Source organism: Equus przewalskii, chromosome 15 (genome assembly GCF_037783145.1).
Source record: "Equus przewalskii isolate Varuska chromosome 15, EquPr2, whole genome shotgun sequence".
In the NCBI taxonomy this organism is placed as follows: Eukaryota; Metazoa; Chordata; class Mammalia; order Perissodactyla; family Equidae; genus Equus; species Equus przewalskii.
The window spans coordinates 78,480,867-78,507,785 of record NC_091845.1 but is presented as its reverse complement, the minus strand read 5'-3'; the positions used below and the strand labels follow the sequence as shown (position 1 = coordinate 78,507,785).

At 42.2% G+C, this 26,919-nt stretch overlaps 1 protein-coding gene across 2 annotated transcripts in view; it reads right to left on the bottom strand.

Moving 5' to 3' along the window:
• Window positions 1–26,919, bottom strand: part of U2SURP (U2 snRNP associated SURP domain containing) — an 87,042-nt gene that overhangs the window by 43,364 nt on the left and 16,759 nt on the right. Inside the window, exons 3-4 of one of the 2 annotated variants that reach the window (XM_070577580.1) lie at window positions 17,708–17,766; window positions 6,051–6,444 (exon numbers count right to left, since the gene is read on the bottom strand). In XM_070577580.1, the coding sequence (XP_070433681.1) occupies window positions 6,051–6,095 (45 nt within the window). In that variant the 5' untranslated portion in view covers window positions 6,096–6,444; window positions 17,708–17,766. Of the gene's footprint in view, window positions 1–6,050; window positions 6,445–17,707; window positions 17,767–26,919 lie in introns of those variants that run through there. The other variant, XM_070577581.1, reaches the window with a different exon arrangement.

Here is a 26,919-nt window from a genome sequence, read left to right as displayed (position 1 = left end):
TGAATAGCATCTGCTTCACAGGATTGTTATGAAGGACAAATACAAGTGAAGCACTTAGAACGATGCTTGGTACATAATAATTCTTCAATAAGTATTAGCCAGCAGCAGCTTTAAACAAGGTCACCCTGGACTCCTTCCTTCCCCCATAATCAACTGAGTCAAATTCTGTTCATCCCTCTTCTGATATAGCTCTTCTCCAGGGACCCTTCTTTTCCTTTCCAAAGATACCATTGCGCTTCAGATCTTCCCTTTATTCAACCATTTCACTGAGCAACCATTTACTGGTACCGTGCCTTGTGTAAGAGATATAAAGTAAAATAAGACACAGCTCCTGCCCTTAGGAGCTAATAAAAGACACAAGTAAAACAATATGGCTATGCCACAAGAGCACAGAGTGCAGGAAATATTAAAAGGAGTGGGGAAGACGTTAGGAAAAGCTTCCCAATGAAGATCTGAGGTGAGACTTCTGAAGCAATCCTCAATTATCAGCAGCACTGCAATAATCTTCCAACTCACCTTCCTCACTCCCAAATCCTTCCTAAACTATGCTCATAGAGAGGCTTTTCTAAAGAACTTTCCTGCCTCAAATTTCCCATGGCTCTCTAATTTTATTCTGTAGCATTCAAAGCCCTCCACAATTTAGTTCAAACTTACCTTTCCCTAACCACTGGCTAAACCAGACCATTTATCAAACCATTTCCCAGCAATTTATTTTTTTCACCTCACCCATTTCTTTTTTTATACCCCTATCTCTACCCTTCAAAACTCTACTCATTGTTCAAAAGGACTCAATCAAATTCCTCTATGCTCTTGAAGCTTCCCCTTCTCCATCCCCCATTCAACCAACTATCACTTCCTTCTCTAAATTTTTAGATACCTCTGATAGCTCAGCCTTGTACTATTACATGTTGACACTCGGCTTCCACTAGACAGCATGCTCCCCAAAAGGGAGTGCGGTCTTGTTAATGTTTTCTTCTTCAAAGTCAAGCACAAGATCTGGCAAGTGACAGAGCCTCAACATACTTGTTGACTTAACCTGCTGAAACAAATACCTAGCCAACAAAATTACACTCCACAGTGTCAACATACTATGCTGTTTACTCACTAACAAGTAGCAGCTACATAGCTTAATACCGCTCTCCAAGCCAAATCAAGGTCTCCCTCTCAAAAAAACTTTGTAAGATCGCTGAGACATGCACTATATATAATAAAGTTAAATAACAAACTTCAAATGATCTTTAAAATTACATCCACAACACTACTAACACACGAAAAGTTGTAAGTACATTTCGAATGTCCTGTCGTTTACCTAAACTGAGGAAGGGCCTAGTGAAAAAATTTAACTCCTCAAGACACCTAACAGTACCAAAGAGCCTCAATTGTTACAGGGGAAGCATTTCTTGCTTTCAAAAGTTGCTTCAGCAAAATATCTAGCACATGGCTGGTCTGCAATAAAATGTTAAAGCTATTTAACAATAGTATAAGAGGCAAATTTTGTGTAATACTAGGGTTTTCAAGTTTATCCTGTATCAAGTTTTTACTTTTATTTTAAAAATTATGCTCTTTGTAAAAAGGGGTAGACAAGCAGGAGTCTTCAACTTGCATACAAAATGAGCCCTCATCTCATTTGCCAGTAAGGCAAATGGGTATCTTTCATAGGTTAACTTTCCAGGGAAAAAAAAGCTTCAAGAATAAAAAAAAAAAAATCAAAAGAAAATAAAAATTGGACTTTGAGAAAAGAATCAATTCAAGCCACTAAGAAATCTTTTTTAACCATATCAATAGTCATATTCAAGCACCAGTGCTGCAAATACTCAAGCTTCTAAAAAGCACCAGTGAGGGGCTAGCCCCGTGGCCGGGTGGTTAAGTTCACCCACTCTGCTCCGGGAGCTCAGGGTTTCCCCAGTTCGAATCCTGGGCGCAGACATGGCACCGCTCATCAAACCATGCTGAGGTGTCATCCCACATGCCACAACTAGAGGGACCCACAACTAAAAATACACAACTATGTACCAGGGGGCTTTGAGAGAAAAAGGAAAAATAAAATCTTTAAAGTAAAAAATAAATAAATATAAATAAAGGGGCCAGCCTGGTGGTGCAGCAGTTAAGTATGCACATTCCGATTTGGCAGCCCGGGGGTCAGCGGTTCGGATCCCGGGTATGGACATGGCACCACTTGGCACGCCATGCTGTGGGAGGCGTCCCACATATAAAGTAGAGGAAGATGGGCACAGATGTTAGCTCAGGGCCAGTCTTCCTCAGCAAAAAGAGGAGGATTGCCAGTAGTTAGCTCAGGGCTAATCTTCCTCAAAAATAAAATAAAATAAAATAAATAATAAATAAATAAATAAAAAGCACCAATCAAGAAAACCAAAGTTCATAATTCCACTCTCCACCCCAAAACACAACATTCCATCCATAAAACTAGCCATCTTATATTCTTAAGATAAGGTTACAACCATACCATAATAAAGATTTCCTTTTAAACCAGAAGTGGCAAACTATGAAGAGCCTAATTTTCAAGGTTTGTGTTTTGCTTGAAGTTTTTCATCATATTTAAATCTTAGATATCTTCAGAACCACAGGAAAAAAAAAATGTACAAAGGCAGTAATAAACACCTAAGGATCACAAGCCTTGAATGGATCATTTTACTTATTCCTTGCAAGTGAAATACTTTTGTTAACCAGCAGCAAATTGAAACAGTTCCCAAACCAATTTAGCACTGGATGTCAAGAAAGCCAGCAGTATTTTCTACTTTGTTCATTTAGCTCTCTAACCCAATTTTTAACTATACAGTAAAAAGTAAGCACTGTCACAGCGTAAAAGAACAGGGCACACAATTCAATTACATTAGTAGTATTACCAGCAAAGGAGATGCAGAAGGAAAGAAAATACCACATTCTCTTCATATCCTCATTTTGCTAAGCAAGCAAACAAAACTCTTAAAATCAAAATAGTAAGTTAATTTTTATAAATTAAATGCTAAAGAAAAATGTTTAACAAATGTCTAAGCAAGCAGTTACAGGCTCTCTCTGTCTCTCCTCCGCAAATCAAAGCTCCAACATGGCACCAACACCCTTCTCCCCCAAAGCAATATTTTAGTCTGGTGATAAACAAGAATAAAAGGATAGGAAAATTTTAGTTCATTCCTAAAACATTTACTGAATTTCAACATTTGCCAGACTTTAAAATGAAAAGTACAGCAAAACTACACAAAAAATAAAAGGGCCCAGGGTCTCTTCGTCAGGGACAACTACACATAGTCATTTGACTATACATACATAAGTTATTTGACTATACATACCTAAAATGTCATTATTAAAGCTAGAAGAAATGGTAGAGGTTACCTAATTTAATCTATTTTATAATTAAGACATGTCAAATAATTTTGCTATTTCAACAGCAAAAATCCGTATGTTGTACATTTTAAAATTAACATTTTCTCAAAGTCTAGAAATATGATTAACAAGCATCCCCACTCATATCCATGGGAAGTTAACTACCAAAGAAGAAGAATGAACATGAAAAAGAACCCATTCACTCCATCTGACTATAGAATGTGTCACTCATCTGCTCTCCCCAGAGGAAGGGAAATCAAACCACAGAGATCAAAGGCTAGAAATTCCAACCACTGTGGTGTTAGTCAAAATGATTTCAGACTCTCTCCAATAATTTCTGGACTTGGGTTACAAACAAAAAACAACAATCTGGGCAGTCATTATGATAGTCGATGACTTAGACTATAAATCTCAATATTAGAATTTATCCTGACATTTTGAAAAGTAAGCAATTTTTTATTTCTTCTAAAAAAAAGGAGAGGGGAAAGAAACTAAGATTTATTATGTACTTTACAGACATTAACTCATTTAATCCTTACATGAACTCTGTAAAAAAGAAATTATATCCAAATTACAAATGAGGAAACTGAGGCTCAAGTTTAAGCAGTTTGCCTTAATATCGCAAATATAATTAATTACCAAGACAGAATTTGAATCCACATCTCTTTTGTTCATTATCAAAATCATAATCTTCCCACATTATGCATCCTCCATATTATTGTAGAAAATCACATCAATATCACTTGAGTCCTGAGACATTCTGATTCTTTATACAGACATCAGTAGGAAATCTCTTAATAGCATCAACTGATGATACCCTAAAGCAATATAACCTGACAAGATTTATTACTGGAAGATCCAACAACTTACTTATAGGAACCACCACCCTCAACCATGAGAAGTACTAAAGAAGGAACACTGAACATGTACATTAAAATGTTTTCAATGTATCCAAGGCCCCAAATAGGAGATACTTAAAATATTACTTTGAGAAAAAACAAAAATCGTGAAGCTTATGCATCAATTATTATGGATGTAGGTAGCTTTCCTAATAGTTCCCTAATAGTAAGCTGGGCTGTTTTTGTCATGAGTCTGCTGAGGGGAAGTGGGCAAGGAGAGGTATCCGACTATTTCCCTGCTCATCAAGGGGAAAGGTACTGGGGAGGGAAGAAACTAACAGAGTAAACAAAGAAGGCAAAGCAACCCAAACTGGCCCTGTACCATAGTTTCTACATAACTAAAGGATGTCCGGTAAAGCCATTACTAATTACAAACTAATTATGGACATCATTCAACAAATGGCTTAAAAACTATGATTTATTGGAGCCAGCTGCTGGGGTAGTGGTTAGGTTCGCCTGCTCCACTTGGCAGCCTGGGGATCGGGGTTCGGATCCCCTGCGAGGACCTACACACTGCTCAAGCCATGCTGTGGAGGCGTCCCATACAAAAAAACAGAGGAAGACTAGCACAGATGCTAGCTCAGCGACAATCTTCCTCAAGCAAAAAGACGAAGATTGGCAACGGAAGGTAACTCAAGGCCAACCTTCCTCACCAAAAAAAAGATGATTAAAAATAAATTATGATTTATTAGAAACTGAGAAAGCAAGTATAAAACGAGTTATGCTTCTGAGAATTGTAAACGCAAGACTTGCCCCCTCTATCGTAAACTTAACTTCCTAATAACCAAGTTACAATCATACTCTTTAAGAAGAACAGTCCCTAGAACCTTCAAGTGTTACAAAACCTACTGCATCTCCATCAAAAAGCTTAACTGCTACTTCGAGCAGTACCTATTACTTTCAATACCGTGTTCGAGATGAGAAACTCAAAGCAAAAAACGATTAAATGACCCGCCCAAGATGGCAACTAAGACCTGATGCTAACCGTAACCTAACTAACGCTAAACTACTTCTACAGCTCACCGGTTTCACAATACGTGCACACGGTTCCCTGCGAACGCAAACGCGATTTGCTAATCTTAGGCGGCTTCCAAGTCTTCGGAAGTTCTCCTTTCCGTAGAAGACACAACATGGAGATGCAGGAGTCTCCGAGTCCTCGGAAACGAGCCCCAGAAGAAGAGCTCAGTTTACGCTTCCTCTCAGGGGAGGGAAGACCACGTGTAGCGCGCAGCATTCACCTTGGCGATGCAGCACCGCAAAGGAGGGCTGCTCCCGCCTCTGCACTCCCCGCCCCGCGTCCCTCCGCTAGTGGTCCTCCCCGCACAACTTGCGCCCCAGAGGTTATTTATGCTCTGGAGGGCGCGCAGGACACGGAGGGAGGCCGGCAGCGTGTGAGATCCAAAACCAAAGCGCCGACGAAAGAGACGTAGACCCCAAAGCCCGGGGAAGCGATTCCCGCCTCTCCCAGGCGCTGTCCGGCGGCCCCAGGGCGCAACAAGCTGAAAGACACGAGCGCGTTTTCGCGGCTCTGGACCTCCATCTAAATCCCTGACTGCACTCGAGTGCCGAGCGCGGGCCCAACTACCCACGCCAGCCCCCTGGGCCCGCCAGTCTGGAGCCCAATCCAGGCTGGGACGAAGGAGAGACACCAGGCCTCTCAACCTGCGCACCACCGTGCGTCGGCGGCCCGGCCGACCGTCGCGACCAGAACGCGGACGCCCACCCCACGCCCTTCCAGCTGGCCAGGGGCGTCGACAGGCCCCAGACGACAGTGACAGACCCACTGACTCACGAAGTCCTCTAAGAAATTACCTTTGAACTGGCCTTCTGAGATCCGCCTGGCGTTTTGTCCGCCATCTTGCGCTTTGCCCCTCCTTCGGCGGCGGCAGCAGCACGGGCGAGCCGAGCGCCGAAAGAGTGGATCTCGGCGGAGCCCGCCAGAGGCGCCGCAAGGCTGAATAGTCGATTGCGGAGGTGAGGCGTTCGCGCGGCGCGGCGCCACGTGACTTCCGGAGTCAGTCGCTCCCCGGCCCCGCCCACGCCGCTGGCGTCTGTGGGCGTCTGGGTTGTTGGTCTGGTTCCTGGGCCGGGAGTTTGCGGAATGTCTTCGTCCTGACTTTCGGCGCCGCTGCTATTTCACCCTTTTCCCAGCGGCAACCCTTGATGGCGAGCCAGTTTTCCTTCCTGGGCGAGGAGGGAACGGCTCCTTAAAGAAGAAATGCACCGGTCAGCTGGGGAGAAGCTTTTCAACGCAGGAAATAAGTCTGGGGCTAACTAGGGGGTCCGGCGCTCCACGGACAAAGATGGTGTTTGCGCCCCCTCGGGAGCTCACACCCTACTGAGATAGGCAAACTTGCAATCTGCTCAAGTCACTGTAACATTGAGTTGTGCCCGGCAAGCGGAGAAGAGTATTTGACTCACCCTGAGAGTCTGGCATTGGGGGGATCCGATAGATTGTTTAGGGCATCTACAAAATGGGTACCTGCAGAGAGAGGGTGAATGAGAGAAAATGATAAATAGGTGGTTTTCCAAATCTGGCAAGCACGTAAGTTGTATATCATTTAAGAATTACGTTTTAAGGTTTAGTACTGTTTTCACTTTTAAACACATAAATGGAGGGGAACACCATACACTTTTCTGTACTTAGTACTTCTTTTTTTAAAAGTTCTTAATAGGGTCTGTCTTCAAAGAAGGAAAGCTGCTTGAGAAAGTCATGCCTGAACCGAGCCAGGCATGGAAAATGGAAAGGCATGCCAGGCAGAGGGAGTAGTTGCAATGAAAGCCTGGTGGCATGGATCAGTGCAGCCGACTGTGCGGTCACCGCAAGCAGTCCAGTTTTGTTAGACGAGGTGTAGTGGGGAACGTGGCTGGAGAGGTGGATGGGCGCAAGTTCAGCCAGAGCCCGGAGGTTACCAATGTGCTTAGGAGTAAGAATTCTATTCTGAGGATGAGGCGTGGCCTTCAACAGGTTAAGTAGGGCTGTGATATGGTCGGACTTTAAGTTTTAAAAGATTGCTCTGAGGACCAGGGGAAGGGAGAAAGAAGGAGGGTTCGTGACTTTCCCTAATTCATTTATTCAAAATATTTTTGAGCCCCATTGTGTGTATAAAAGCCTGCCCAAAGTGTTGAGAGGCATACAGAGACAAAAACACGTTGCTTCATATGATTTAAAACAACGCAGAATGGGGGAGACAAATACGGGAACAGCCAACTAACTATGTGGAGTTAAGCCCATGCTGCAGGGAAGAATCAATAGCTGTGGGAACTCTGGAAGAAGCAATTAATTGTGAGGGTAGGCGGTAGGTAAAGAGATGGGGAAGGTTTCACAGAGAAGGAAGCATTTGAGAGAACTCTGAAGAAGTAGCATTTTGTCTGTTGGTTGGGGTGGTGGTGAGGGAGGCACTTAGATCTGACACTCGGCAGGCCCTCAGGAAAGGTTAGCAGCCATACGCGGCAGGCACTGAGGTATCAGCAGGCCAGGGCTCCTGTTCTGTGTGAGGGGATGGGGGTAGAAAAACACACAATAAACAAATAAGCAAACAAACAAGAAATGATCAGAAAGTGACAAGTGCTATACATTGAAATTAAAATGGAATGATGCTTTGCAACCTCCAGTCCCACTGAATTTATTTCCAATCTCAGATCTTGTCACACTTTTTCAGTCGTGGGCTTCTTCCCCCACTCTCCTCCTGGCCTCTGATTGAAGGCTAATCAATTTTCTGCTCTTATTGAAGATGGCGCTTCCTCCAAGAAGACTTTCAGACTTCCCTCCTCCACCAAGCCTAAGTGAGAGACTCTGCTTCTGTTTCCATAGGAACCTGTGCTTTCCCGCTCTAGATACTCATCACCCTGGATCTTAGTGGTCTGTTTACAGTCTAGGATTAGAAAGTGAAATCATCAGCTGAGAGGAAGGGAGGAGGGGGATTGCCTTTGCCTCGTCCTGTTCTGGCAGTACTGCAGGCTGAGCGTCACTGTAAAGTGAATATATGCATGCTTTTCATTCAAATCCCTAAAGTCCTACTTCTCATAAAAATACTTGTTACTAAATATTTACCCCTAAACAGTTAAAAGAACACAAACTTCTTCCCTCTCTTCTTTTTCATACAGTAAAGCCCCAAAGGAAGTCAGACAAATGTGACCTGACTACGGGTAATACATAGGTCTGTATTACCCCTAATTAAATACACCTTTAAAAACTCACAATCAAGGTTATGAGCAGAGTTCTCCTTAAAACATATAAGTCATGAAATCTTGACTATTACTCAAACCAAGAATTAAGGAGGATGAGATAGCATGAATATGATACAAATGGAATTTTACAGAATCTGAAATTTTTAATTAGATTCACAATTACTATTCCCAAGGGACTGCTCGTAAAGAGTAAGAAAATCATACAGTTTACTGCAATTAGTATTGCGTTTTTACAATCACACTAAAACCATGCCATTTTTCTCTTCCTGATGTGTTGGTTCTCTAGTCCCCACCTGTCACCAGTTTTTAAGGGTCCTCCCTGCCACTGTGTTCAACAGAAATTACAAAGTAGTGCCAGGTGCAATCCACAGAGGTGTTCTGTTTGGCTTGAGCAGAGAGATTATTTTTCTTTGAAATTTGGCTAGTACTTTAAAATTGAGAGGTTTTATTTTTTTATACTCAGGATTTCCAGTTTTTCTTGAAAAATGGGAAAGTCTGGCAACAATCCAGTGGAGATGAGTCATAGCGACCTCTCAGAAAGGGCCTTCACCACACACAGAGTGGACAAATGCCCCACACCCCGCCTGCCTGGAGGCATTTAAGTTCTGCTTCTCATGTACAATTTAAGTCTCGCCAGGGGTGATGGTCAGTACATGTACCAATCGGTCCCCCAGGCACTTATCCGTTAGGCACAGAAGGCTCAAGGCCTAGGGCCCGCTATAATTTTAGGGACCTCCTAGATGATTTAATTTCTTTTAAAATAAGAGGGGAAAAAAGGTGAAGAGGCTGAAACAAAAGCAGCAGTTAGCATTATACACAATGAAAGATAGAGACCTCAAAAATGATTACTCCAAAGCTAAAATCTCCTGTACTATGCCAATGGGCTGCTCAGATTTGGTGGCACTCCATTCCAGGGAATTGTTAAGCAGCGTCTCCCTGCTCTCTAGGCTTCAGCATATAGGCTGGTGAAAGCACAATGCCATTCATTTGTTCGTTTGGCAGTTATTGAATTTCTAGCACGTGCCATGCTCTGAAAAAAGAAGATAAGGAGGCAGGGAGGAACAGCTAATAATCAGACTTAGCTCTGCTGCTAAGAGAGATCCTAGTGGCTTCTAGAAATAGAGAACAGCCTTCAAGGAGGGTGTGGTCTGTGTGGAATGGAAGATTCTTTCTAATGAAGTTGATTGCCTGCCCCGCCCCCACAACACTAGCCTGACCAGTCATTTGGGTGGCAATAGCAGCTTCTCCCATATCTCCCCTCCCCCACCAAAAAAACAAAATACCCAACTTACCTATTGATGATATCCAGAATTCCTTTGACAATAATAATTAGCTGTGGCATTTTTTTTAACTACAAATGCCCAGGAGGTAAGAGAGATGTAAAAATGGTGTCAAAAGGCACATAGCCCAAGAATGGGCTGGTGACATGTTGAAGATAATAAAAAATTGCTATTTTAGCTATGATCCTGGTGAGATTACCCTTACTATGTAGCAATTATTATATCAACAAGATAATAAAACCTAAGATGTTCCAGATGGAGTATTGTGGAAATAGGTGTTCCTAAACGAGTGTGTGTGTGTGTATGTGTATGTGAGACAAAGGACTGAAGGTGCCCATGGCAAGTCATGACAACCAGCAGAGGGCAGCATCTCCTAGGGAGTCCTCATTTGCCATGGCCTGGCAGTCCAAAGGTGGGCTTGGCTTGGACCACCCAGAGATCAGGCCTCACTTAACCTATGACCTTCCTTCTGCCAGTGGGAAGCCTACATATCCCCCATGAAGACTAAAACTCTTGAGACAAGACCAGGTAATACAAAAGGCCAGCTGGAGAATGATGTTATGAAGAGAAAATGAAACAAGACTGTTTATCTTATCAGTCTCATCTGGTGGCCAATAACGAGTCCAACTCCAGGTCTTAAACACATAAGACTTTATTTTGACATTGCTGCCATGGTAAATCTTTCTATTGAAAAACATGGCATACCTTTCTTCTTTTTCAAGTTTTGTTCTGTTTCCTTCACATTAACTTTGCATATTTCTTGTTACCTTAATCCTTATTTATTTTATCTTTTCTGTTGTTACTGCAAATAGAATAAGCTTTCCCATTATTTATATATGTCCTAATTATTGTTTTATATTGATTACTATACATTAATATTGTTCCCAGCCACCTTGATGAATTCTTTTATTATTTTTATAGTTTTCCAGTTTTTTTCTCTTAGGTTTTCAGGTACATGATCATATTATTTGCAAATAACAAGTTTACCTCCTCTTGTCCAATTTTTTAAAATATATCTTTTGTTTTTCTCTTGTGTAATAACATTAGCCAGTACCTCCAAAATAACATAAGTGAGGCTAGTGGATATCCTGGTCTTATTTCTGACTTTAATGAGAATGCTTTTAGTGTTCGTATGAGGATGAGACTGACTTTGGAGGTGTAAGTTGAATTACATATTCATTTTTTAGCTAACCATGGAAGCAAAATTACAGAATTTTAAATTCTCATAGAAAACTCAGGGACCCTAATGATATGCCAAAGAGTGCCCATGGTCAGACAACCCTGTTAGACAAACACTGTTACAGGCTTGTGCTAAGAAAAACTAGAACATCTCCATGACTTGGGAAAATGAGGGAACAAAGTAGAAACGTCCTGCTCTGTGCACCAGGGAGAATGGGCAGTGGGGAGGGCAAGTTAGAGGGAGGACAGGAAGAAATCGATATTAGTGTCCTATTACTGCCGTAACAGACTAGCACAAAGCTAGTGGCTTACAGCAACACAAATGTACTAGCTTATGGCTCTGGAGGTCAGAAGTCCAAGGCGTGCCAGCAGGCCTCTGCTCATTGTGGAGATTCTAGAGGAGAATCCGTTTCCTTGCCTTTTCCAGCTTCTAGAGTTAGCCTGTGTTCTTTGGCTCATGGCCCCTTCTTCGTCTTCAAAGCTAGCACCATAGTATCTTTTCTCCTCCCTGACCTCTGCTTCTGTCCTTATATCTTCTCTCTAACTCTAATTCTACTGCCCCCCTCATAGAAGGACCCTTGTGATTACATTGGGCCCACCACGACAATCCAGATTATCTTCCCATCTCAAGAGCCTTCACTTAATCACATCCACAAAGTCCCTTTGCCGTGAAAGTTAACACAGTCACAGGTTCTGGGGATTAGGATATGGACATCTTTGGAGGGTTATGATTCAGCCTACTACTGGATCTAAAATGAACTGTCTGCTTCTGTATTTTTGTCCCTGGCCGGCAGGCACAGATTTGATCCCACCAGAAAACTGACATGGGAATGGTGCTAATACATACAGTCATCGCGAATCAATTGAGTTCTGAAATGGTTACTGGGGAATTCAATGGGTAGAAGGTATGGCTCCAGTGAAGATGGAATGAGACAGGTCCCTGTCGCTAGATTTACAGGGCATAAAGGAGACAGATATGTCACAATAAGAGTGTAATAAGTGAGGACTGAAACTGTGTCCGATTTGTTTACTGCTGTCTCTGCGGTGCCTACAACAGGGTGAGCACCATGCATGTACTCAATGAATGCTTGCTAATGAGTGAAATCTACATCAGACCCGCTTTTGGGGGAGCACAGCATAAGAGGCGTCAGGGAAGACCTCATGAAGGATGCTGTAGAACTTTAGCGGGTGTCTGTCCCACTTGCAAGAGTTCACCTCTGAGGCTGACTCCCAGGAGTTACTAGAGGCTGCTCAGAGGGCAGGATGGAGACCTTCACACAATGTGGTCTCCATTTAAGAAAATGCAAATTTTGCTAATTTTAAACAGACTTAAAAGTCTCATTTTGTGTAGTACAAATTTTGAAATAATATGAATCTTTTCTCATCCTCAATTAAAAAAATTTGTTCAAGAATTGTGTAATTTCTATGTAGGCAGGCTCAACAGACTGCAAACATCATTTACTATTTTGCCACGTGGTGGCACTGCTGCAGCTGGTAAAAGGTAAAGAAAAGCACCCGCCGTCCGTCTCAGGAGTCCTGTGAACACACACGGAGCTTCTGCCAGTGACCATGGTGCTCTGTCACATTTGTTGTTACAATTAAAATTTTTCTAACGTCCTGTCGCTGTCAACCAAGCTTTCATCGAGAAATTGTGCTAGTGCTGGTGCTAAAAAAATGTGCTAAAACATAGTTTAGAAGGGGAAGTTAAATGTGGTAAAACCATGGTATACTGTGTTGCTCGTTTAGGAGAGAACAGTCCACAAAATATTAGTGATAACAAGAATATTAGAGATAACATTAGAGATAATATCTCTACAGGCAGCAGGGCAGGGACAGGGCTGAATCCAACCCCTGTTACCATGCCTGGCGCACAGTAGGCACACAATAGATATTTGTTGAATAAATAACAAATGAACATGGAAGATGGCTGCCTTATAGCTCCCAACCATATGTCCTCTCAGTTTGACCCCTACACAGACAGTAACAAAAAGTTCCTGAAACCAAGTTCCCAAATCGCAGCAGCGAGCCTCTGAACAGTCCAGCTCAGGTTAGCTGCTCCTCGTTCTAATCAACTGTGCCCAGGGAAATAGTGCCACGTGGTACAAATGGCTCCCGGAGACTACCATGGGGTGAATGTAGATGGCGGGGGGAGGGGGTGTAGGGGCTGTGAGCCAAAATTAAGTGTAAAGTGTATGAATAGGTCTCAGAGACATAGACAATTATTTTTCTTATGTTTGGAGATGCTGCTGGGACCGGTAGGATACAATTTGTTTTATTGTGGGAAAATACACATAATATAAAATTTGCCATTTTAACCATCTTAAGTGTCCAGTTCAGTGGCATTAAGTACATTCACATTGCTGTGCGACCATCACCATGCATATCCAGAACTTCTTCATCTTCCCAAACTGAAACTCTGTTGAACACTAACTTCCCATTCCCCTCTCCCCCCAGCCCCGGGCAAACGCCATTCTACTTTCTGTCTTTATGAAATTGACTGTTCTATATATCTCAAAAGTGAAATCATACAATGTGGGTTCTTTTGTGGCTGGCTTATTTCACTTAGCATAATGTCTTCAAGGTTCATCTGTGAACCTTGCATGTGTCAGAATTCCTTTTCCTTTTAATAAAAGGCTGAATAATATTCTATTGTATGTCTGTGCCACAATTTGTTTATCCATTCATCTGTCAATAGATATTTGGGTTGCTTCCAGCTGTTGGCTATTGTGAATAATGCTGCTATGAACATTGTCAAAGCATTCTTGGATTCACAACAGCTCCTTGTCATTATGCATACTCTCAATCAAGGGTCCTAAAAGTACACCTGCTGTCATGTGGGGATCAGCAGAAAAACTGGCATTACAGGTGTTCTCATGCTTGACATCTTTTTGAATCTTAGGATAGGAGTATTTTCAAAGGAGAGGAATCAGTGTGCTGGTGCATCTGGAAATCAACTCCTGGGAAGAAAGAACGATGCAAAATGAAGTTGTCAGCCTGGAGATCAGCAGACTTGAGGAAGCTATGACAGCTGTTTACAAGAAACAAAGATTTTTTCCTTGTTGCTTCTGAAGGCAGATGGAGATGCACTGGATGCAGGCACAGAGCCATAGATTTCTGATTCCAACTCAAGGTACAAAGTGATTTTGGAACCTCTAGAACTGTTTAACAATGGAACAGTCTAGCTTAATGATATCAGTATTTCCCTCTGAAAATACACAGACCGAAGCTGACTGACTGTAGAAAGGATTCCAGAATTTGGAGGAAAGTTGGAGGAGAGCTATATCTGGGCTCTAAGGCTTCTTTATCCCAACATTCTCTGTCTTTCTAATACTTGAAATATCAGTAGAAAAGACAAAAGATGATCAAAGCTGTAAAGTTTCCAAAGTAAATAATTATTCAGTGTAAACTTGGTTTGATATTTATTAGTGTCATGTCTTCCAGATGAAGTTGGAATCTGATAAGCTAACTGTTGAGTGCTGTTAGAGAGCCCCACAACCCTCAGAGATGGAAACATCATCTAAGATTATAGTGACAGGAGCCAGAACAGAGCATCAGGTACACTGGGGCCTAAACTCAGGAGTCCCTGCTCTCGTTTGTATATATCATACTAGGAAAATACCCCAGAAAGTCCAGATCAAATTAAACAAATAGCAGAGCCTTGTTCCATTTTTAGTGAATAAAAATTAGTGGTTCCAATTTGTCCCACTTATGAGACTTTGATTTCAGTTTTTCTCCTGTGATTTCTCTTTTCCTTTTTCATTAAAACTTATGAAAAAAATACCTCAAGAAGCTGTGGAGAAGTAGACAATTCTTATACTTTGCGGTTGGAAAATAAATTGGTACAACCTCCCTTGGATGGCAGTTTGGCTGTAGTTACCAAAACGTGAAGTCCAGATACCCTTTGATGCGGCAATTCCACTTGTAGGAATTTACCTTCCAGGTGCATTCTCACTCTGGTGTGAAGAGTATGTGCAGCAAAAGATCAAAAATGCCCTAACCATGCATCCGTGAGGGACTTTAATAAGGGAAGGCGCGCCCCAAGATGGACGTGCGTCCATTCCACACTCCCTCAGTGTGGAAGCGGGTCTGAAATGCTTTGCCACTGCTGGAAGAATGAGGGGGATTGTTATGTACTGACCTGGAAACTGCTCAAGATACGCTGATGCATGACAAAAGCAAGGCAGGAAACTTTGTGCTTAAAGGCATCTATAGTTAGAAATGTAGCACACACATGTGTGCTAGGCAGTTTCTGAGATAACCCGCCTGTGATCACCAGCCCCTGGCATCCATGCCACATGCGTGTATGTGGGTTCAACCTAGTGACGTGCTTCTAACAAACACAATACTATAGCAAAAGTGAGAGGGTGTCACTTCTGAGATTTGGTTACAGAAACACTTTGGCTTCTTGTCTTCTTTGACTTTTCTGGCTCTTCTCACCTGTTGGCTCTGCTGAAGCCAGCTGCCATGCTGTGAGTGCCCTACGGAGAGGCCTGGGGGGGGGGCGGGGGCGGGGAGTGAGAGAGGCCTCAGGCCAAGAGCCAGTGAAGAAATGAGGCCTTCGCCAACAGCCCGTGAGGAGCTACATCCTGCCAACAACCCCTTGAGTGAGCTCGAAAGCAGATGCTCCTGAGTGGAGCTCTGAGGTGACTGCAGCCCCAGGCGACAGCCTGATGAGACCTCGTGAGAGACCGTGAGCCAGAGGGCCCAGCTAGGCTGCTGGATTCCTGACCGCAGGAAATGTGAGATGATAAAAGTTTGTGTTTTAAGCCACTAAGTTTTGGGGTAATTTCTAACACAGCAGTAGATAACTAAGATAAGATATATGTTTGTTTATGCATATATACAATATGTTTCTTTAAAAACTGACCACTTTGCTTGCCACTGGGGAAGGAAACTTAAGATTCTGGGGATGCGGTGGGAGGAAATTGAGTCTTTACTGTCTGCCCTTTGGTCTGCTTGGATATATTGTTTCTTCAACAAATGAACAAAGAGACAAATAATAGCATTTTTAATATCCTCCAATAAACAATCATTCCAAAGGTCCATTTCTAAAATTCTCATATGAGTTTTTTTTCTATATCTACATACATTAGCTACTCACTCACAAAGAAGCTTTTTCATACTTCCTTTAACTTGGGCACACATCACATCACATCACATAAAAAAAGAGACTCTCTTTCCTTTCACCTTTGTGGGAGAAACAGTAAAAACCCCTTCTTTCAGCCTCTCCTGGCATGAGAGCCCTGTGCTCCAGCCACACCAGGGGTTCCAGTTCCCCCACTGGGGCCTGTTGTTTCCAGTCTCTGACTCTTTACTCACACCTCCTCTCAGCTTGGAATACTTTTCCTCCCAGGCCCCTCCTCTGACTAATTCCTTTGCAAAATTCCAGACCCACCTGCAGGCTCTTCCTCTGACACCTTCAGCCCACTCCTGCCCCAACCCCCTCACGCTCCACTGTTCATCCAGCAGTTCTGTTCCTGGATGTGCCTCCCACTCCTCCGGGCTATCCCTGTACTTCACACTTAGTCCCAGACAGGTCCTCACCCACTGTACTGTCATTTTTCTGTCTGCCCTGCTAGACAGTAAGCTCCTGGGAGATGAGAAGGGAAGAGATGGAAGGCAGGCATAGGGGACCTGTGGTTTGACGTTCCCCATTCCCAGTCCCTAATTCTACCCCGAGCAGGGGGAGTGGATATGGGTAGCCCGTCTAGAGGTCACCTACATTCTTGACATGAATTCACAAGAGATATTTGAGGATTTACACGTGTATCACCTTAGGGGGAACATATATGACACTTTTACTTGCAGTTGATAGAAGCCTCCTCACTTGCGTGGTGTAAACTATAAGGAAATTTTATTATTTCACCCATCAAGATCAGAGGTAAGACTGTTCCAGGATTTGTTAATTTAGCAGCCCAGTTTCATCAAGGACCCAGGTTCTTTCCATCTCTCTGCTCTGCCATCTTCAATGGGGCAGCCTGCTCCTCAGGCTAATTCCCCTTACAGTCACAAAATGGCTACCACAGCTCCTAACATCACACCAGGACAAGAAGTGTTCCTTTCTTCCTGAAAGCTTGAGTATTTTTTTTTTTTAAGACTAAGAAAAAAACTTTCTGGAAGCCACCCCAGCAGACTGTCCCTTCGTGTCTCATTGTCCAGAAATGGGTAGATGCCCATGCCTAAACCAGCTGATGGCAAGAGGAGTAGATGACTATGACTGGCTTGGATGAGCACCTGGCTGACTAGGGTGTGCATTATCTGAATCAAATTTAGATTCTGCTAAAAAGAAGAAAGAGGACGGGTAATAATGATAGTCTCCGATATTGTGAGGATCTAGGCTGACTGAACTTTTCTTCTATTGAGTTAAATTGCATATATTATTATTAGAAAACACTACATCACTCCCGGCACCTGGAGGTCTATTTTTAAAATTATCACACATGTAAATCCAGCTCAGAACATGAGTTTTTAAAACTTTGAGCATTGGTGATCTTGTTATTTGGGAAAGAAATGATGGGGTCTGAGTGAGAAGAGTGAGGCAATTAAACCGAGAACTATGCCAGTGTTTGCCGAGGGACAGAGATGAATTTTTTTCCCCTTCCCCACTTGGCCAGGACTCTTCTGTGAGCTTAAAGGGCAACCAAACCGTGAGCTGACAAGCTCAGCATCTTGTAGGAAGGAAGCACAAGGTTCTCAAGCCAGACTGACTGACTTTAAATCCTAGCTCCACCTTTTAATAGCACATGAACCTTGGGCAATGAAATTAAATTTTCTGGGCCTCTGTTTCCTTATGTGTAAAATAGAGATAATAATACTGACCTTGCAGGTTTCTGAGAGCATTCAGTAAGGATCTGGAAGGAAAGTACATAGCCGAATGCCTAGAACATAAGAATAAAATATCAAACCTCCTGTCATAGTAAAAACAACAAAACAAAACAAACAAACAAAAAAACAATGTTATAATAGCACAAGAACTGACAGGTTGGCCAATGGGATAGAAGAGAGATCTCTAGCATGGTGCCATTTGGGAACTTAATATACAACAAAGGTCTCACCACAAATCAATGGGGGAAAGGATGAATTGCTCAACAGATGGTGCTAAAAAAACGGGCTCATTATGTAGAAAAAGAAATCCCAGTCCCTATCTAACATCATGCACGAAAGCAGGGTCATGGGACCATGGTGGAAAATGCCCTTTGCACTTCCCAAATTAGCAGATTAGTTTCAAGATATATGAAGGATCTAATTGTCTAAGGAGAACTATAAAGTCGACGGGAGAAATTATAGTCGGATGTCTTTGTGACCCTAGGAGTTGAGAAGCATTTCTTAAACAAAACTTCACAAATGTATCATAAGGCAAAAAGTTGATGCATTTGATTGCATAAAAAATTATGGAGTTTTATTCAACAAAGGCCATCATGGATAAAAATAATAGATTGCAGAATAGTAGAAGATATTTGTAGTGTCTAAACATGGAAAGGTATTAATATCTAGAACATGCAAGAACTGAAAACCATCAAGAAAAAGACAGCAATTTCGTAAGAAAAATGGACAAAGGATTTGAACAGGCAGTTTAAGAAGAGAAAGCCCAAAGTCCACCAAGCATGTGAAGAAATACTCAATCTTTTAGTAATCCTAAAGATATCCAGATTAAACAAGATATCATTTGTACCTATATACCTATAAGATGGGCAAAAATTAGAAAGCTGGATAATGCAAAGTGTTGATGGGGATGTGAATCTATCATGCCCTGCAGATAGGGAGTTATCACTTATCTATCGCTGCACAACAAGACACCCCAAACCCAGAAGCCTAAAACAACAACCATTTTATTGAGCTCACAATTCTGTGGGTTTGCAATGTGGACTAGCCTCTACTGGGCAGCCCAGTCTTCTGGTCCCCCTGCTCTCCACTCACTCACATGTCTGGGGCCTCAGCTGAGGTGGCAGAGGCACCTGGGTCTTCTCCCCACAGGGGCTCTCGTCCTCCAACAGGCTAGCCCAGGATCGTTCATGTCACGGTGGAAGGGCTCCCAACTCAACAACAGGAGTTGCAAGATCTCTTGAGGTCTAAACTCAGAACTCAAACAATGTATTTTTTGCCATATTCTGTTCAAAGCAAATGATAAGATGAAATGAGATTCAAGGGGAAGGGAAATGGGTTCCACTTTTTGACAGGAATTGCTACAAAGAATTTGTGAACATTTTTTTGCCCTCTGCTATGGGAGGTATAGATTGGTTCATCCATTCTGGAGAACAGTCTGGTGCTATAGTCAAATTGAATATATTCATATTCCATGGCGCAGCAATTCCATTCCTGAGTATATATCCCAAAGACATTCTCACTCAACTTCCTTAGGAAACAGCTTATTTGTGGTAGCTGGGAGTTAGAGACAATTGGATATCCATCACTGGGCGAGTGGATTGTTAAAGTGGTAGACACAGCATGGAGTATTACGCAACAGTTAAAAACAACGGATTAAAAGTACACACAGCAATATACATAGATCTCAAAGGCACATGCTTAAGGAAAAGAAAAGGAACAGAATGATTTATATAATACAGTACCATTCAATTAAAAATACATGTACATAAAACAACAACATACATTTTGCAGGAAACATACAGACAGATACACATTAAACCCAGAATCATAGTTGCCTTTCGGGGAAGGCTTAAAGGCAAGCAGATAAGGAAAGAGGAGATAGTAAATAAATTGTTTAATCAATCAATCAGTCACAAGGGGAGCCCTGCCCAGACCAACGATGACAATGTCCCCTGAAATGAGCAGAGTGATTATTTGAAACCTGTCTATCTGAGGGCCAGGAAGAAAAAGCTAGATATGATAGCTCCTTCATTTCTTTGATCCCATCCTGCACCAGCATTCCTTTTCATCTAAAACATTAAAGAATTGTCAACTTCAAAAAAGACAACAGTCAAGGGGTAGGAAGGGCTAGTCCAGGTGACAAAGTCAGATTTAAGCCATGTCTCTATGTCAAGGCCACTTTCACAGGTGGTAAATCCACGAAAACGTGGCTTGTTACTATCCCATGCATTTTTGCCAGAGTCCAAGGGCAACAGGCATGGGAACTGGGTATTCTGCCTTGAAAAGTAGCCCACACCTATTCTGTTTTCCTACCAGTGACCTAAGTGGAACTGTCAGTCACCTTCATCAAGATGACCACCACTCACCCCACTGTGAGCTGAACGTCCAGTCCTGTTGGACAAAGTTGCCTGTAGAAAACCACATCCCAACTCTCCATAGGCTTCCAGACCTCTTCAAAGAGACCCTGGTTTACCATGGCCAGGTCTAAGGACACTTTGCAAATGAAGGACCTTGACCGCCACATTCTGTGACACAGTTTTTGAAAAATTTCTATGAATCTGGTTCTTAAATCGTTTACTAAAATCAGGCATTCTTTAATTAACCAATTCCAATGGCTATTTACTGTATGATGCATCCTTTATTTCTTTCATAGGCAAAGTACCTACTGTTATGGGCTGAATGTTTGTGTCCTCCCAAAATTCATATGTTGAAATCCTAACCTTCAAGGGGATAGTATTAGGAGGTGGGGTCTTTGGGAGGTGATTAGGACACGAGGGTGGAGCCCTCACGAATGGGATTAGCACCCTGATAAAAGAGACCCAGAGAGCTCTCTCGCCCCTTGCGCCATGTGAGGACACAGCTAGAAGACAGCCATTTACGAACCAGGAAGGGAGTCTCATCAGACACCAAATCTGCTGATGCCTTGATCTTGGACTTCCAGCCTCCAGAACTGTGGGAAGTAAACATCTGTTGATTAAGCTGCCCAGTCCGTGGTGGGTTTCTTATGGCAGCCCGAATGGACTAAGGCATCTACCATGTTATGTTTCTCATGGCTTTTTGTTTTTAATTTAGAACACGGGGTTTTCACTCAGATATTAAAAACACAGAAGTCTTTGATCTTTGAGAAAATGAGGGGCTAGTGAAAGAATAGTTTGAGAGTGTTTTCTTTAACCACTAGAGGGCACATTGCATCGGTGTTTTGTTTTTTTCCAATTCTGTATAATTTAAATGGATATTTCAAGAGAATGTCAAAGAATAGGAGAAGTTTGATGTTTTTCAATGTCAACATTGAAAAAATTTGGTTAAGTATGAAGAAAGGGACTAAATAGAGGGGAAAAATCAAAATCCTTGACACCTAAACATTGGTAGATCTAGGTACTGTACTTGACAATCAAATAAACAGATACGTAAAATTTCTCTTCAGTTACCAAGTGGAAGGAGGGGAAGTGTGACTCTCTGGGAAGTGAAAAGAGGAAGCCACAGCGCGAGGGAAGAGCTCTGCTGTGAAGTGCAGGCAAAAGATGCTCGACGGGGTTGTGAGAAGAGAAAATTCCCTACTCAGAAGTCATTAGAGGTTTTATTTAGTTTATTGGATTGACAATACATGTGCATCATAAAACTTTAAAGGTACAAAAGAGAGCACAGTGAAAGGTAAAGCTTCCCTTCTTCCCGTAATACACAGTTCCCCTTCTTGGAGACCACTGTTACTAATTTCTTACATATCCTCCAAACAAAATCTACACATTTGTAAACATATAACTGAACAAATGCATTGGTTTTCCCCCACAGAAACAGCAGTGCGCTACCTACATTGTGCTCCCTTGTCCTCCTTTTTTTTAACTTAATTTATCTTGGAGCTCCTTCTCTGTACATACAGATCTGCCTTATTATTTTTAGTGGCTGCCTGCTATTGAAGTTACATTATTATTTTATAATTCTACTGAAATTATACCCTTCATTTATTTCATCACCCTCTCTCTTTTTTTTTTTTTTAAAGATCGGCACCTGAGCTAACAACTGTTGCCAATCTTCTCTTTTTTTTCTTTCTGCTTTTTCTACCCAAATCCCCCCAGGACATAGTTGTATATTTTAGTTGTGGGTCCTTCTAGTTGTGGCACATGGGATGCTGCCTCAACTTGGCCTGAAGAGCGGTGCCATGTCCACGCCCAGGATCTGAACCTGCCAAACCCTGGGCCACCGCAGTGGAGCACGCGAACTTAACCACTCGGCCATGGGGCCGGCCCCTCATCACTCTCTATTAATGACACAAGTTATTTCCAGTCTTTTTCTTCAATAAACACTATTGCAATGAATTCCCTTTTGCATATGTCATTTTCCACTGTGTAGATCTGCAGGATAAATACCAGGATTGAGTCAAAGCATATACACAATTACAGTTCTGATAGACACTATCAATTTGTCTTCTATAAAGGTTGTACTGACTAAATTCCCACCACCTGGTTTTCCCGTGTCTCACCACACAATTTGTACTTCATTTTTTTAATCTTGGTCAATCTACTACGTGAAAAATATATCTCCTTGTATATTGCTTTGTGTTTCTCTTAATATAAGAGAGTTGAGCATCTTTTCACATATTTAAGAGAAGGGCTGGTCTTAATCAGGGCAAATTCTACCATAAAAGGGGGTAAAATGTTGAGGTATTATCAGCCAAGTTAAGACCAGAGGGGAGCACATTGTAATGGGGAAAAGAGAATCTGAGAAAGTCCTGAACTGTCTCCATAAACAAGGTCCTCAACATCCCCGCTCCACCCCTCCTATTCAGGCCCATATTATTGCTTTCTGTGCTGGGGCCTCAGCCTCTCAGCAGATCTCATAGGAGGCCTCTCCATCGAACTGAGATAAAACCAGACACCTCCTGAGACCAAAAGGTACCAAAGCGAGGCTATCATTTCCAAAACGCCTTTCGCCCCCGTAATCCTGAGCCCTGCTCTGACCTAATCCCCAACTCAGCCTTTCCCTCTCCACTTTTTAGATCAACTCTGTCCAATAGAAATATAAGGAGAGCTAAATTTAAAATTTTCTAGGGGCTACATTAAAAAAAAGTTGAAGAAATTGTAATGACTTTTAATAACATAATATGTCCAAAATATTATAATTTCAATATGTAATCAATATTAAAAATTATTAATACTTTACATTCTTCTTTTGGGTCTGTCTTTATAATCCAGTGTGTATTTCCACTCACAGCACGCCTCATTTCAGACTAGGCACATTTCAAGGGCTCAGTAGTGGCCCTCTCCTGAGGTCACTGCACCACCCTTGGGCATTTCTCCTAGAGGCCGCGTATTCTACACCCCAAACCACCACCACCACTTCCTCATGCAGCTTCAGTGTAGGTCTGTGCTGTCCAATATGATAAACATGAATAATCATGTGGCTACTTAAATTTAAATTAATTAAAATAAAAAATTCATTTTCTTAGTCGTACTAGCCATATTTCAAGTGCTCGATAGCCACATGTGGCCAGTGGCCACCATATTGGACAGTAGACTATTTCTCTTCCACCATCAGATAAAGGCCTCTGTCCTTGAAGACGTCTGCCATGCAGCTCTAGGACCTCCAGCCATGCCCTTCTGGAAGTCATGGGGCTGCCCCTCCTGATTAAGACTTTTAGAGGGTCCTCCTCATTCTTCATAGCCCTCAGAGCTGCCCCAGTTGTCCTGACCCAGTGTGAAGCTCCCAGCATCACACTGAGGCTTTTCCACATCTGTGCCCATCTAGGTAACAGCGTGCCTGAACATTTCTTGTACCTCCTTGACTCCAACCTCACCTTCACTTCATTTTAGTCATCTACTCCCAGAACCTGACCCTTGATCTGGTCATTGCCCAGCACTACTCCATCCCAGAAATCTTTTTTATTTCTTTCTTTATAATTAACTAACAGGTAATACATACAATATTCTCCCTGGAAAAAAAAAATTGAACCATACACCTAAAGGGAAAGTCCCCTTGGCCAGTCCGCCCCTCATGTCAGGCCCCTTTCTGAGCCCTTCTCCCAATCCCCTTCTCCTTCCATTTCTCAACCCATATGTGTGTGCACATGGTTGTCCAGCTTGCTTGTTTTCCTTAGCAATGTGTCTTGCAGGCCTTTTCACGTAGGAATATGTAGACCCACCTCTTGCTAGTTATATGTATATGGGGTGGGGGGAGGTAGTATATTCGCATACTTAAAGCCCCAAAAGCATAAAAAGATGCACACTGAAAAGTTTCCCTCCCCATTCTGTCCATCGACACCGTTCCCATACCAGTTTCATACGTGACCACTGTTGTTAGTTTCTTATGACTAGTCACTCTTCATACATTTCAAGCAAATATGGACGTAGATTCTTATTTCCCTCCCATTTTACCCACATCTTATGCAACTTTATACACTGTTCTGCACCTTGAAGTGCCTTTCCACATCTTGAAGACCTTTCCATATCAGAACATAGAGAGAGCATCTTTATTCTTTTTTCAGTGCCACGGTATTATTCCATTATTTGGCGATACCATAATTTAATCAGGCCCTGGTTGATGGAGTCTTGGGTTGTTTTCAATGTTTACCATTACAATCAGTGCAATAATAAAGATCTTTGTACCTATGTCAGTTTCCACCCGTGGAAATATGTTTGTAGGATGAATTCCCAAAAGGGAAATTGCACAGTCAAATGGTATTTGAATTGCTAATTTTGATAGATATTGCCAAATTGCCTTCTACAGGTGCTGTACCAATACATGCTCCCATCAGCGCATGTCTCAGTGTTTTTAACTGTTGCACAGTATTCTGAAGTACAGAGGATATACTCCACAGTGTATAGCCCCCCCCTACTGACGCAGGACATTAGGTTGTTTTCAACTGTTGTGTTACAAACAATGCTGCAATAAATATCTTTGTATGTGCTTCCTCGTGCATGTATTTCTCTAAGATAAATTAAAGAAAACAAAGCAAAGTAAGCAGGTGTGCCAAGTCTCCAAGGTGGAACAGAGCTCATTGTGATGAGAAACCGGGAGTGAGCAAGTGTGGCTGGAGCCCGGGGTCGGGGCAAGGGGCCTGCAGACCTCAGAGCGGCCGTGATAGGGCCTGGAAGCCATCGGAAAGGTTTTGGGTTTTATTTTATGATCAAGAGTATCCGATTTACATTTTAAAAGATTACTCTGCTTCCAAATGGGAAATGATTTCGAGGGAAAGTGTGTTAGCAGGAGACCGGACAATGAAGAATTTAAGAACGGGCATCGGAGGCCTGGCAAAGTGAAAGGAAGGAAGGCTGAGCAGCTTGCAGCAAATGGGAGGTAACTGGAGCCGGAAGTGCCCTGCCCCCAACAGAGGGATCCGTAGAGCGTCACGAGGGACACGCGGATCCGCAAGGCGGGCTCGGCCTGCACCTTCAGGGAGCTTACTCCCTAGCAAGGGAGACGGAGATTAAGCAAATAATTTCGGGTGCAGACAACAGTTCACATGCAGTGTGACAGAGAAGAGAGCACTGGCTTTGACGTCAGACTGCTCTGCATCCAAAACTCCGCTCTCCCACTTACAGGCTATGTCACATTGGTCAAATTTCTCTCTCTCTCACCAGATTCCTTCCCCTGTAAGGGTTAGTGAAAGGCTTAAGTGAGATCATTTTTGAAACGCACGTAACACTGGTAAAAAGGAGGTACTTATTAATATTTGATGAAGGAACGGAAAAACATTCCCTTTTCTCTGCCATCTGTCTTGTGCCCCTGCCGGCCTTTCCAGGCAGTCATCTTGGTTCCAAATTCCTGTCAGCCCCCCAACTACAGAATGTGGTTATCCCGGAGTCAACCCAGCTCATTTACTCTTTGCGTGTGGTTTTGCCAGAATCATGAGTTGCCAAGTAATGCAAATTAATTGCTTACACTCTTTTGGGTTTATTCTTTTTCCAAAGTCATCCTTTTTAAAAATAAACTTTCCCCCTCTTTCCTCTTTTTATTACCAGGGAATTTGAAATATACGAGAAACAGTATATGGAGGAATTAATTTATTTGATTAATAGATACCAAATTATTATGGCTCAGTTTATTATTTTAGACCACAGCTCCATGGGGACATTAATAAATGTGATTGCTTTTGCTAGAATATTCGTTAATCCTGTGGTTTTGCGTGCTGCTAATGGAACATGCTGTTCCATTGACTTTTAATGAGTGTGCTCTGCTAACGGAAAAGCAAATAATTTTATAAATGCACACATGTTAAGAAGACTAAGGTAGCTTTTAAATCTCCTCATGCTCTCTGCACATGTCACAAAGGTGTTCTTAAATGTAATTTCCTTTTCCTGTAACTTTTTCTCTATAGATCTTTTTTTAAATTTAAAATAAAAATCTAAGGAATAGTGCTCTTAAGTTCTGAGACAATATGAGTTATTCCTAGCTGTTGGGATTTTAAAAGACTTTGGCTTGAGGCTGTAATTAAGATGATTTGTTTGGGCAGTTAAAAAGTTTTGCCTTCTTTGTGAGTAAATAATTCAAAACTGACAAAGTAATATGATGATAATAGATGTAGCACCTTGTTGATTCAGGTCATTGCCACAGTTGTGAAGAGAAATAATGCTACATACAAGTCACTGGAGCTTTCCACTCAAGGAGGAAGATTGCCTCGGCGTCAAATGAAAAGTTAACTCTCGTGTGTACCCTTCATACCTTCCTGTGCCCTCAGACAAATCTATATGAACGGTGCGTGCACATGCAGGGCAGTCTGTTCCCTATTTCTCGTTTAACAACATGAAATGAGAGGCTTCTGGTTCAAGAGAGTAGACTCAATATACACATTGGCCTCCTGCTGTTCTAGAAACCATCATCATAGAGATATTTTTTTAAGGGGGGGATAGATAAAATTAAAACAGCAAAGAGAACAGGTGAGGAAGTCACCAGTGGACAATACATTTCTGGAAGACAAGTCAGATAAAACAGAAGAGAAAGCTGAAACCCAGCATACCCAGGGAGGAGGATGCGGGTAAGGTGGGACAGAACCCTGGCCAGCACTTTGAAGGAAGATGTTGCATTTAAATGGCTTAGCACTTGTAAGTTCTCAATAAACGTGAGCTATTATGTCGTAACTCAGGAACCTGCTTTTGTTATTCCAGGTCAGTACGTATACATGTAATTTATTCCTTTGTACAAATGCATAATATAAGAAACCTTCAGATTATTATTATTATTATTTTTTTTTTAGGGAGTGGCTTACCAAAAAA